Source organism: Eublepharis macularius, chromosome 9 (genome assembly GCF_028583425.1).
Source record: "Eublepharis macularius isolate TG4126 chromosome 9, MPM_Emac_v1.0, whole genome shotgun sequence".
NCBI classification, from domain to species: domain Eukaryota; kingdom Metazoa; phylum Chordata; class Lepidosauria; order Squamata; family Eublepharidae; genus Eublepharis; species Eublepharis macularius.
Genome location: NC_072798.1, coordinates 1780955 through 1794506, shown reverse-complemented (window position 1 = coordinate 1794506; position 13552 = coordinate 1780955). Strand labels below are relative to the sequence as shown.

At 48.5% G+C, this 13552-nt stretch overlaps 1 protein-coding gene across 1 annotated transcript; it reads right to left on the bottom strand.

Annotated features, from left to right (window-relative positions):
• Window positions 1-183: 183 nt before the first annotated feature.
• LOC129335733 (acrosin-like) lies at window positions 184-11954 on the bottom strand. Its single transcript, XM_054988525.1, has 6 exons — window positions 11743-11954; window positions 11300-11503; window positions 9473-9744; window positions 8709-8857; window positions 7919-8215; window positions 184-315 (listed from the first exon to the last, which is right to left on the bottom strand). Exons 1-6 carry the CDS (start codon window positions 11952-11954, stop codon window positions 184-186), a joined length of 1266 nt encoding a protein of 421 aa, XP_054844500.1.
• Between the last annotated feature and the right edge of the window lie 1598 nt (window positions 11955-13552).

The following is a 13552-nucleotide window of genomic DNA, read 5'->3' as shown; positions in this document are numbered from 1 at the left end:
ATAATGATAACTCAGAGCAGCCTAAACTGAGAAAGGGGGGGGCAAAGTAGGGCCTCAGCAGGGTATAAAGCCAGAGGGCCCGCCTTCCAAGGCTTCCGTTTCTCCAGGGGAACTGATCTCTGTCATCTGGAGATTGGTTGCAATTCTGGGAGACCTCCAGCCACCACCTGGGGGTTGGCAACTCTACTCCCAGGTCAGGTCATCCACCAAGGTGACCCTGGAGAGCCACCGACAGCTGGAGTAGACAATACTCACCTGGATGGACCAAGGGCCTGACTCGGTGTAAAACAGCTTCGTGTTTGTTCTGTTTAAATGCTGGCCAGAAACCAGACCGAAAATAGTTGGGGCTTATCCAGAATTACCTGGAGTTGTTCTTTGGGCATAACTCTCGAGAATGGGGCATTTAGCCCGCTTGGGGCGGAGTCCGTGTCAGGAGGAGCAGAGCAACTGAGGAAGAGACTAGTTACTGGGGAGCTTGATTAAGTTTTTATCACGTTGGAGACAGTAACTGGAAAACGCACGTGCAAGGTCATTAGAAAAGGGTCGGGGGGGGGGGTAAATTTAGTATAACTGGTACCATTGTTGTAGCTGTATTGTTATTCTCTCAAGCTGCAGATGGCAACCTGCTTACTGTCAGAACTGTATCCTTTTGAAAGAGAAGTGGATGAGAAAATCCTCCACCTCAGTGGACTTGAGAAACGGGACTAAACTCGCCACCAGAAACGGGACAAACTCACCAAGCAACAACAAATGGTTTAATTGACCTCAGAGAGGCTCTTCGTTGCCATTTTCTGTTCACTGTTATATTTATGTTTCACTACATCAGTTTTGTTGCACTGTTCTGTATGGTGGAAAGTATGAGCCTTTTTCTTTTAAATCATTTCAAAGTCTTGCAAGTTCTGTTCCTAACTTACCCCCATAGAACTGGCACAGAAAGAGGTTATATGGGCACCTGCTCATTTAATTATCCTAAAAGAGGGAAATGGGGAATCGGTCTGTTGTTGTTGGTCATCACCGCTTAGTGATGCCTCTTAGGAAGGGATGGACCAGCTCCTCTTTTGAAGAACAGCCCCCTTCCTCAGCCTCCACAGATTTATGATCTGCTCCCAGAAGAAGAGGCTTTGTTCAGATGTTCTTTGGGGGGGGGGGGGTGGAGCTCACGTTGCTGCCCCTGATCCAAGCTCTGCGTGTACAGCAGGAGGCCTGAACAGAGCTCTATGACAAGTCCACACGTGTTGTCTCTACTCACAGCCAGAGATGCTGCTGTGCTATGTGCATAGTTGTGTGCAAGAGCCTGTGTGTATACACTTGCATCACACATGCAGGCTTCCATTCAGACCTGGGGATCGGGGCAGGGGCAGCAGTCTGGGATCCGAACATCTCCAAAGGGCTCGATTTCCTTTCCATCAACCTCAACAGCCAAGAATTGGCGCTGCCTGCACTCCCCCCCCCCCAAGCCTCCCTCATCACTCCACATCCCCAATGTATCCTGTTTCCTTATTGGGGAGGGGCAAGTGGTTGTGGCTCATGGGTAGAACATCTGCTTTGGTCGCAAGTTCAATCCCAGCATCTCCAGTTAAAAGAACCAGGGAGCAGGGGATGTTCATGATCTCTGTCTCGGACCCTGGAGAGCCACTGCCAGCCTCAATGGACCCAGGGTCTGAGAAGGCAGCTTCATGTATTCATGTGGCCTAGACTTTTCCTGTCACTTACCCACAGCTGTCTTGCGCAGTAGAACTGTGCTGGAAAATGGCAAAAATCAGAATTGGGAGGGGCACTTGCTGGAGCCATAATCCCACACTCCTCATGACTCCAAATGTTGCTTTCACTGCCACTCTCCACTCTTGTATATGACGTCATAAAATGCATGACCTCACACGGAACACCCTGCTTCGCCAACATTCTCTTTTCTTTGGAATGAGCAAGTGTGAAGAATGCCTGCAAGAGGGGCCGAGTGCCAACAGAAGGGTGACTTAGCCCCCAATGAATCACTCTGTCTGAGTCTTATCCAGGGGGTGTTGCATGGTGGAACTCCACAAGAAAGAATGCCTCTCTTGATCCAACATTTAGGAGCATTCGGTGATCTAGGAAGGTGGAGTCTGTCCACCCAGTATTGGAATAAAGGTTATGCTCTCACCATGCATGTTAGACTTTTAACCCTGCATGTTGAACATGGAAACATTGTCTTTGTTGTCCACAAAAAGGAGCCTTTAGGGGGAAAAGTTACCCCTGGCTTGCTCTTGAGCATAGCTTCACTGAGCAGCTGCAGACTGGGGAAGAACCCCGGTGGTCACTAAGTTCAATTAAAAGTAAAAAGTTTATTCTGGAGCAAAAAGGATCAGGGAATGGGGCCTCTAAATGAGCAGAGCAGATGGTAAGTCATACACATTCCTCTAAAGGCAAGACCCCAAAAGAATCATAGAATCTGAGAGTTGGAAGGGGCCATACAGGCCATCTAGCCCAACCCCCTGCCCAATGTAGGAACAGCCTCAAGCATCCCCGACAAGGATTTATCAAGCTGCTCCTTGAAGACTGTCAAGAACGGGGAACCCATCACATCCCCAGGCAACTGATTACACTCTTGGGTTGCTCTTAAGGTGAAGGTTTTCCTAACAGCCAGCCGCCCCCTGACCTCCTGCAGTTGAAACCCCTTATTTGCAGACCGACTCTCTGCTGCCAACAGGAATGGCTCCCCTCCCCTAACTGACAGCCTTAGAGACAGCAATACTGTCTCCCCTCAGCCTCCTCTTCTCCCAACTGGACAATCCCAGGCCCCTCAGGCTTTCCTTGCAGGGCTTGGGCTCCAGGCCCCTGATCGTCCTGGTTGCTCTCCTCTGCACTCGTTCCAATTTTTTGAAGAAAGCATAAAGTCAATTCTGTTATTCCCAAAGTTGCTAGTGCCTGCTCTCAGTGCCGCCGGAGTCTCTCTCTGGGATCTCGCGTCCCTTGGATCAAAGGTACAGTTGGGGATGGGACTGAACTACCCCCCTGGACACACGGAAGAGCAGGTTCGGTGGTAAGAAGAATTAGGTGGAAGAAGGCTCTCGCATTTTATAATCCGTCCATGAGTTCAAGCCACACAAGAGGACAGGCAGTTCTTTCCTGCTGTTGAGCTTCTCCACTGTAAAGTGGGCTGTTATAAACATCTCTCTCGAAAGAGTCACCGATTGGTGTGGACAGACGCCTCTTCCGATACTCAGCCCAGGAGCTCATTTTTATACGGGGTCCCCGTGTCGTCTGTTGCACCGTTTATTGTATGTGCCCCCTCCCTTTTTACTGCAAAATCTTCTACCTTTGTAACCCCTCTTTCCTTGTTGTGGTATGTCATGCCTTACACCAGTTTTTATTAGCATTATTTTTCCTGTTCTGTAAACTAAAGTCCTCCCAGTTTGGTGTCGTGGTTAAGAGCAGCAGGACTCTAATCTGGAGAATCGGGTTTGATTCCTCACTCCTCCACTTGAAGCCAGCTGGGTGACCTTGGGTCAGTCACAGCTCTCTCAGAGCTCTCTCAGCCCCACCCACCTCACAGGGTGATTATTGTTGTGGGGATAATAATGACATACTTTGTAAACCACTCTGGCGTTAAGTTGTTCTGAAGGTGGTATATAAATCGAATGTTATTATTAGTTTTGTTACTGTTTATTGGCGGTCTTTGCTGTCAATAATTTGCCTTGAATCTCAGTGAGAAAGGTGGGCTCTAAATTAACATCATGGTGGGGGGGGTGGAGTGGTGTGTGTGGGGGGGGGGAAGACACAGATAGAACCCTGACCTCCCTCAGGCTACCCCACTTTCTGCTACGGCTCCATCCCCTGGCTGGAGAAAAATCAATCAAAGAATCTCTGTTAGTGTGATAGCGTGATGTCACACTGTCCACCTTGGCACACACTTGCCCACCCCTTTGGCTGGCATCCTTTGAAGACGTGCACAGCTCCGTTATAAGAAGCACCTTGCTTTGACCTTGCTTCTGTGCTCTATCTAGAGGTAAAAAACGGAAGGGTTTTTTAAAAAGCAAAATCAGATTTGCTGATTTCTACTAAAAATTTTCCCAGACCCAACTGCCAGAGCGTTTCAGCATGTGCATGTTTACTCAGAACTAAATCCAGACTGGAAATTCAGAGGTCATAGGATTAGAAGGGGCCTCCAGGGTCATCTAGTCCAACCCCCAGGCCAGGTGACTGATGCTTAATCGGTGGGGCTAGTTGGCCGTTTGTGTCTCTTCTGCAGAAACATACAAGCCAGAGAGAAGGGCAGGAGGGCTGGCCTTGTTAATTTGGGTTTGCATCGCTGAATTCGTATCAGTTTTTGCACGCAATGGAAAAAGCTTTGCTGCATTTCTGGTCTCTCGCCGACTTCATGAAGTGGCTCTCCCTTCCCACCCCCACGCCCCACACATCTCTGTATAGATGAGACAAAGTTACGAATTCTAAAATTCTGCTTATGGACTTATCAAGATAGGGCAAGACTCAAGTAATGTTAATATTTTCAATAGGGCACAGAGCTGGCAAAAATAGTCCACCATGTGGTCTTGCACCTTTCACTTTTTTGAAGAGTAGCATAAAAGGTTAATAAAAACAACTAAGGCTGGCCTCCCCTGGAGACCACCCTGCCTGATTAGATGAAGTCATATTTAAATCTCGCAGCAGCCTTGCATAGTTTTGGGAGGTCCCTCGCCCTCGCCCTTGCCCTCGCGCCCTCGCCCTCGCCGCATAGGGAGTCTCTGTTGCTCTGCTCTCTGAAATCACCTGAGAAGCTTTGCTCAGCTTCTTCTGTCAGAGCTGGAACGGAGAGGAACAAGGGTCCTTTTGCCCCACCTCGTGAAGATCCTCTGCTGGGGGCGGATCCCGCTTTAATCCCTCTATGCCAGGGAAGTTTGCTTGGGCGACTCTCACACTCGCTCAGCCTATCCTCCTTCACAGAGTGTTATGCGGGCAAAATGGAAGAGACGATGAGGAAGAGGAGAGGATGAGGAGAGGGCGGGGTCTCCTTCTGTGGAAGTTTTTAAGCAGGGGCTCGATGGCCACCTGACAGCAATGCTGATTCTGTGAACCTGGGCAGAGCATGAGGGGGAGGACAGGAAGGGTTGCATCAGCGCTTAGTTCTTATGGATCCTTCTTACATGTCCAGGGTAATGCCGATTGCCACTTTGGGGTCAGGTAGCCATTTTTCCCAGGCCGGTTTGGCTAGGGATCCGGATGGAGTTTTGCCATCTTCTGGGCATGGATCAGAGGTCACTGGGAGCATGTGGGAGGGGAAGGTAGCTTTGAATTTCCTGCATTGTTCAGGGGGTTGGACTAGATGACCCTAGAGGTCCCTTCCAACCCTATGAGTTTCTGACGTTATGTGGCTCTTTGTTTTTAGTACTGATGTCTAGTTATAACTGCTACTCATTTAATTTGTAGATAAATAAGGGAATTTTCACACGTGAGGTTGATGCTGGTTTGTGCTTAAATCTGTAATAATAATACCAGTAAAACTGTACTCTTATATCCTCCTGTCATAGTCAAGACATACTTTTGAAATGTGGAAGAAAGCTATTTGCATCAGAATGTCCAAGGTAAGTCGGGTCTTACTTTAACAGGAAGAAAGCAAAGTAGTACTTTAAGGGCTACAATCAGGGCTTTTTTTCAGCGGGAACGTGGTGGAACAAGTTCCAGCAGCTCTTGAAAATGGTCACATGGCCGGTGGCTCCGCCCCCTGATCTCCAGACAGAGAGGAGTCGAGATTGCCCTCCGTGCCGCTCTAGCAGTGCTGAGGGCAATCTAAACTCCCCTCTGTCTGGTGATCAGGGGGTGGGGCTACAGGCCATGTGACCATTTTTGCCAAGGGCGATTTAAACTTTAAAAAACTCCCCCCTTGTTCCAGCTGACCCAAAGTGACGTCATTGTGCAGTCCTGAGTTCCACCACTGAGTTCCACCACCTCTTTTCCCAGAAAAAAAGCCCTGGCTACAATAAAAGGAGAAACTAAATATAGGATGAGTGCTTATCTTCTTTTTCAAGTAATCCTGACAAACCAAAACCAGAACACCAGGTGGAAAAAAACCAAGCCTTCACATATCCCCTGACGTAAGTATATTTATTTATATATCCATATATATATAAATATATAAATGTAATTTTATGTAGGAAATTTGTTGTTGCAGTTGGTTTCACAGAAAATAATTAAACATGTTTGTCTCTTTCTAGAGGATTAAACATACTATATGGCTGTGGTGTTTTTGACAACTCTATTGCTTTAATCCAGGCCAGTTTTGGACTGCCCGAGTAAACCACAGGACTTACTGTGGGCAGGAGCAGAGAAAGGAAGTTGTTATCATTGCAGCTCTGCACAGTGGAAGGACTGGACTGATTGAACTGTGCTTCTCTTTGAAACTACGCTGCGTCCATCTTCTGGTGGCTAGCATTAAGTCACAACAACTACCTGTAATGACAACTATTGAATTATATAAACACATTTGACTTCCACAGTCATAGGCTGCGCTGTTTTTGAAAACCACGCGAATTACTTACATTTTATATTCAAGCCACTAGGTGTCTGTACTTGCATTTATTATTAAAATACTGAAGGAAAAGACTACACACAGCTGCAGTTCTCAAATGTATGACAGCTCAGCAAGCATATGTGAGAGTGAGTCTTCAGCACAGTTGAGAAACCAGAGCATTTATTTAGGAACTGCCACCAGTGGACAGAGACGGAGGTGCTGCACGACAGGAGGGAAGAGTTCGCCCAAGAAAGAGCAGGCAAAGCCTGAAAATAGCATTCTTGTGTGTCACACAATGATGTAACATTCACAAGCAGGACAAGCTGTGTGGAAGGGAGCCCATTTGTTATTGCAGATGTGCATAACAAGAAGTTCTCACAGAGCAGCAGCCATCGGGCAGCCACGCAACCAAGAGGTCTCCCAACCCAGAAATTAGTGCACACGAACAAGGCATCTAAACGTTATAGACGTGTGCTTGGGCCCCTCCTCGGGTCTTCCCGATCAATCGGGCCCAGCGTGGCAGAGTCTAGGCACCAGTACTCAATCCTCAAGCGTAAGCACAATTAAGCTCGTGACGTGAATTCATTTTCTACCATACCCCTCCAGCATTCTTCATCTCTTGCCAAAACACCATCGTAGTTGCTTGTTTGTTTTGCAAGATAACTGCTGTACTGTGGGAAAACATGGAGGGGTATATCTGGCAGAGGCGGATGTGAACAGGTCTGGGATTCTGTCCATGGTAAGGAACGGGGGCTCAGGCCAAGGCTCACTTGGCCTGAGCTGTCATTTAAGGGCAGGGTGTAAAGCAAGTGGCTGGCGGTGGGGTTAGGGCCAAGACGGGGCTATCACTATGGGGACTGAAGTTATTCTGGCAGGCCCTTACCCTACTGGGCGCCAGGTGTTGGCATACTGAACGCTTGACCCATATTGTGGGCGTTTAGGCCAGGTCCACTTCTGGGGCTGCCACAGGGGCGGTGCTGTGGTTCGAACTGGGGGTCGGGTTCTGGGGGGCCAGGCCTGCCCCCCCTGCCAATTCTGCGGCCCAAAGACAGCCCCCTGTAGCAAAGGTGGGGGTCGAGTTTTGGGGGGCCAGGAATTCCCCCCCTGCCAATTCTGCGGCCCAAAGACAGCCCCCTGTGGCAGAGGTGGGGGCCGAGTTTTGGGGGGCCAGGACTGTCCTGCCTGCCAGTTCTGCTGCCCATAGACAGACCCCTGTGGCAGGGGTGGGGGGCGAGTTTTGGGGGGCCATGTTGGCTTCTGCCAATAGGGAGGGGCCTGTGTCACCGGGGGTCGGGGACGAGACCAGGGGTTAACCCACCCCTGGTTCCAGTTGTTAGCAGTCTGGGGAGTTGCTGGTGGCCACGTTGGCTGGAAGGGTGGTCGCTGGGGCGGGGGAGTTGTCAGTGGCGCAAAAGTGGGCCTGGGTCCAGAGTTAACCCAGTTTTCAAACTTCTGAATCTCCTCCCGGGATATGGGTGGTTTCCAAGGTTTGCGTTTTGGTTTTGGAGTGGAAGTGGTAGTTTTTTGGGGCCTGGTGAATGATCCCGGGGGGCGAAAAGGACTCAAAAATTTATCCTTGGTATTTCGTTTGATCCAGTCCAGGAAAAGGTGTGTGGCGGAGTAGACACCTGGTCTTCGTGCCTTGGCGCAGCCGGCCCCCCAGCTGGTGACTCCAACAACCCAGAAGCGCTCTGACCGTGTTTCCCTGCACACGAGGGGGCCGCCACTGTCGCCCTGAGGTGGGAAGGGAGAGATGGAGGTGTCAGGAGGAACAGGTAGCAAGTCAGGGAGCACAAGATTGAGAGAGCTAATCAGGGAGCAAGTGATGGTGAGATACAGGCAACCAGTCAGGGAAAAGGTATCATGAGGGGCCAGTTAACATGTCCCAAAATCAGCAGGGCTTGTCTATCCTGTCCCAAATCCAAAGTTACAAGATGGCATGTCAAGGAGGCAGAAACATGAGGGTCAAACACCACATCGGCAAGCAGGAGATGTGAACAACGCCTGGTCAGTCAGAAAGCAGGAAGTGGGAGGGGCAGCCGGAGGAGAAAGTGGTGAGGGACCCTCAGGAAAGGGGATTTCTGAAGAACAGCAGGAGGTAAAAGAGGGAAGGGGCAGAAGGACATCAACCGCCTCTCCCCTTTGGGACTGCTCTTTGGCGCCTACTTTGGAACAGTGTCCCAAAGAGAAGGCTGTGCGAAGCCGCCCTGGACTGGGGCCCCCATACCTGGCAGCTGTCAATTCCTCCCTGCTCATATCCAGCGCACAGATTGTTGTAATGGATCCGTGTATTGTACCAGTCACTGCTGTTGCAGACGTCGAGGGGAATGAGGTTTACTTTGGCCTCTTGCATGACGTCTGCTGTCTGTGATGGCCCTGTGAGCAGAAAGACTCTGTTTGCATCTGACCCACAGCCAATGGGCACATTCCTCAAAGGGAGGCCACATCCTACTGCAAACCCAGGACTAAGAGGCTGGGCTCTGAGGCCCTCAGCTAGTAGGCAAAATCTGCCCGCATCTCCTCCGTCGCTGCTTCACATGCCCCGAGGCTGAGCCAACAGGCCCTGCTTTTATGAACCAAGGTGAGGACAGTGACGAGCAGAACGGTCAACGAGTAATTGGAACAAAGAAGCATATGCTTCCCTGTTGGGCAAGTGCATGAAATACACTTGTGCGACGTAGTCTTCCACCACCAACCACTCCCCTCTCTGCTTGTGAAACAAGATTCCTTTCCACATCAGCTTGCCCTGTGGTCCTGGACCAGAAAATGACTCCACAGTTCCTGACCCTTCCCTCAAAATAAAGAGTGGCAGGTAGCCGCCAGGGAAGGACTCATTTCTCAAAGGTCAGAGGAGATGCTGTGCAGGCAGCAGATCCCACGTTTGAGGGGACAGGGTTAGGCCCTGGAGCAGGCAGTGCTGCCTGAAATGGTCCAATGCTCCGACTGCCCACAGCTAGCCACCCTTGGATTTCTCCTGTGACATGCACTCACTTGTCACATCGGTGATGCCCCAGCCACTGACATAGCAGTGGGTGAGTGTTGACATGTCCACATCACTGTCCGGCAGGCAGGCAGGCTGGATGTAGTCAGTGCAATTGACAGGTTTATTCAGCTCCATCAAGGCGATATCACCGAAGACTGTCTTGTTGTTGTACTGCGCGTGCTCCACCAGATTCTTGATGGTGCGCTCCTGCACATCAGGCCCTGGCTGAGAAAGCTGCGTAGCACCAATGACCAGCTTCATATGTTTCAGTTCCACATACCTTTAGCAGAGAAGGAGGAGAATTAGGTAGGTCCACCTTTCAGGAGTTCGTGGCTGTTGCCTTGGGAGGGGGTGCTGCATAAACTGCATGAAAAGAGCCCGGGAAGAGCATCACCTGCCTTTAAATAGTTAAAGAGATGTTGCCAGATTTCCAACTGGCCTCTGCAGCTTTGTCTTGTCAGATAGGCTTTCAGCATATCTGTCATGCTTCATGCATCATATGTATTTTGGATGCATGTATTACTTCAGTACCTCTGCGTGCAAGCAGAGTAGAGCCAAAGTTGTGTAGACCTGTTGCTAACTGCTTATCTTCCAGGCAAAGTGTTTTGGTTATGAGTTCCAGCCAGAGCCTGAGAATGTGACCTTGAAGTTACTACAGAGACTGAACTGAGCTCATCCTCTCCCCCCTCCCTTCTTCCCAGGCAACGCGCACCAAAACTCCTAACTGCCTCTTCTTCCTACTGGGAGGGGGAGGAGACATTGACCTATAACTGGTCTGAATTTCCCACCTTTAGGTATTCTAGTCAATCCCTTGTTACAGCATCTTGATACTGGTATTTACCTTAATAAAACATCTTTAACTCATACACTGGAGTGATGCAGTGAAATGTTTGGGGTCGTACCTGGCAAGACCTGACATGTCTTAAAGACAGAGCTTCCATATTAACGCAAGAATGTCCAAGTGAAACATTATCAAGCCACTCATAAAGACACAGTTAAAAGCCAGGCTTGGTTTTTTTATATTGTCAAAGGCTTTCACGGCTGGAGAACGTTAGTTGTTGTAGATTTTCCTGGCTGTATGGCCGTGGTTTTGGCTAAGACCATGGCCATATAGCCTGGAAAATCTACAACAACTAACTTGGTTTTTTGTTTTTTTGTTTGGTTTTCTGGTCATTGGGCAACTGTATATCACACACGAGCAGGGCTTTTTACAGTGATACTCAACAGTACAGAGTACCAGCACTTTGGGGAAGGGGCTCTCCCAACTCCCGATAGGGAAATGTTAGAAATCAGTGCAGCCTTATATATGCGTACTGGCACCTCCCCCCACCCTGCCCTTTTTAACAATAAAAAAGGCACTACACGTGAGACATTGATTTACTGAGACTTGATCTCGGCTCTTCTTCCAAGCACCTCAGGCAAATCCGGTGCACACATCATCTTGCTGGCAAACAACTCATGTGGCAAGCAACATCTATTGGAAATTCTTCGTTAGGATGGGGATTTACTATACTTCCCAATAGGTTATGGTTTAGCTTGCATCATGGAATTACAGAGTTGGAAGAGGCCTTCCAGACCATCTAGTCCAACCCCTGCCCAATGCAGGAACAGCCTAAAGCATCGCTGACAAGTATTTGTCCAGCTGCTCCGTGAAGGCTGCCAATGAGGGGGGACTTACCATGTCCCCAGGCAGACAGGCCCACTGCTAGATTGCGCTTAACCTGAAATTCTTCCAGCCAAACATCCCTCATCCCCAAGTAGAGGCCTAAACATGGCTTGTATTGTATTGGCCAGTCTGCCTCCCAGACAAAGACTGCCCCGCCCCTTCCACTCACTGTTTATACATGAAGCAGTGGGCTGCAGTGAGAACCCAGCGAGGGCTGATGAGGGAAGCTCCACAAATATGCTTGTACCCTTCGATATCTGGGATCTGGATGCTGACCATCCAAGGCCACGTTCCCGGCAGAGCATTTGTGCCTCCAATAACTCGTATTGACCCACCATGGCTGGGGGCCAAAGGACGTCTTCCACAAATGCCACTGGGGAAAAAAAAACACAAACATCAAGCAGTGGAGACAGACATGTCATGTGCTGGGCATACAATTTACAGGCATAAGAGGTGTAGGAAAGCTCAGCCAGCTTGGTGTAGTGGTTGAACTGTCTAGGATCTGTCCGGGTTAGAATCTTGGACACCCAGGTTCAAGTCTCCTCTCAGCCACGAAGCTTGCTCGGTGACCTTGGGCCAAATGCTGTCTCTCAGACTAAACTACCCACTTACCTCACAGACTTGTTGTGAGGGTAAGATAGAAGGGGGAGATCCTCCTGACTCCTTGGGGGAATGGACAGATATGTTGTGAAGGAAAGGACTTGCAAGCCCCTGTTTTTTGGATCCCCAGGAGTCTGGAAAACCTTGCAGTCGTCTGAAGTCTCCACTCGGCAATGCTGCCCATTCCTCTTAATCCCAGGAGGCACCAAGAACAAACTGGGCATTAACCACTTCCACCAGTGACTCTGAGAATATCTCCAGCTACACAGAGTTGCACATTTCACACTCTGCATCTGCACTGCTATTTAGGGGCTTTGCCTAGTAGCCGAGCCCCCCTCTTCACTCCTACAAGCTGGAGTGGGGGTGCAACTTTCCAGTTTCAGGCTGTCGTGCCCCAGGAATGGTGAGCTTCCTTGCTGCCCCTCCCTGAGATTAAATTTAGAGCATTCAAAATCTAAGAAGGTTTTTAAAAAGAATAAAAAGAATACACAATGTCTGTTCAAGCATTCAGGCTGAGAAAGGGTACAAAGAAAAGGTGAAAGGCACTTTCCCCCCCCCACCCCCGTACTCAGGACTTACCCTAAATTCTGTTTAATTAGGATTGGCTTCTTGAGGGAGGGAAGACAGCATACAGACCATTTCCACTCCTTAATATATATTGTTTACAACTATCTTGACTAATGGTTTGGACTAGTGGCCAGGAAAGCAGATCCATATAGATCAGTCTGACTTTATGCAGCAAAAGAAGCTGGTCAATAGCATGAGATGCTTGGTGAAGGTTACTGGAGAGCAAAAAATGGTCCAAGCAACATCCATTATTATATCTTGCATTCCAAAAAGCTGAATGGAAATACTGGAAGAACTCAGATACTTTGGCCTTAGACCAAACTTTGTAAGCCTGACTTCAGTGGGATCTGAGACTCCAAGAGCTCGGCTTGCAACAGACAGCCCCTTTTCATTTTTGCTTCATTTGGGGAAACAGACCAGGCAAGGATGTCTTCTGTCACCTTTAGTGCTGCCCTTTGCAGAGAACCATTAGCAAGTATAAATAGAGTGCTCTCTGGGGTACATGGAAGGACAATGTCAAACAGATGTTCTAAAATAATTTTACACACAGATTATATAACTATTGCAGTACAAGCCATTAGTGACCATTTCTTTCTTTCTTAATGAATAATACAGTCCAAGTTGTGGATATAAAATACATGTGTCTAAATGTAAGTTATTTGGCAAGCACAATTGCTCATCTGCGCATTTCATGGAAAACAACTCCAGTAACATTTCTTGGAATTAAGACCACAGCTCTTTTAGATGTTCTATTTTATTCGTTCACAGCGCTGAAGAGTGTGAAGCCAGCTCCCCAGGTTTTGAGTAAGAAGAAGCTGTTCTGGATGGGACCATCAGATGCAGTGAAGATTAATCTTATTCTCAAACTAATATTCTTATTTTTGACAATACCAGTAAAGAGCTCAAGACACATGTTGAAGCCTGGCATAAAATCATTAGCAAAATATCAGGACTTTCAGGAAAACGCTTCATCGAGCACTGCGTGGAACGGGCATTCCCAACACTGCTTCTTGATGTGAGTTTGAACAAAATATTCCTGCTGCAATTACTTTATGGACTCATAAGAACAATAAGCTTTGAGATATTCTTGTTATAGTCTCATTGTTAACATGCCTTTAAGATATTCTTGTTAACATTTGTATACCAAAATGTGAAATTGGACAGCTTTTAGAACTGGAAACTATATATCTGCATTGTCCCGTGTGTGTGTGTGTGTGTGTGTGTGTGTGTGTGTGTGTGTGTGTGTGTGTGTGTG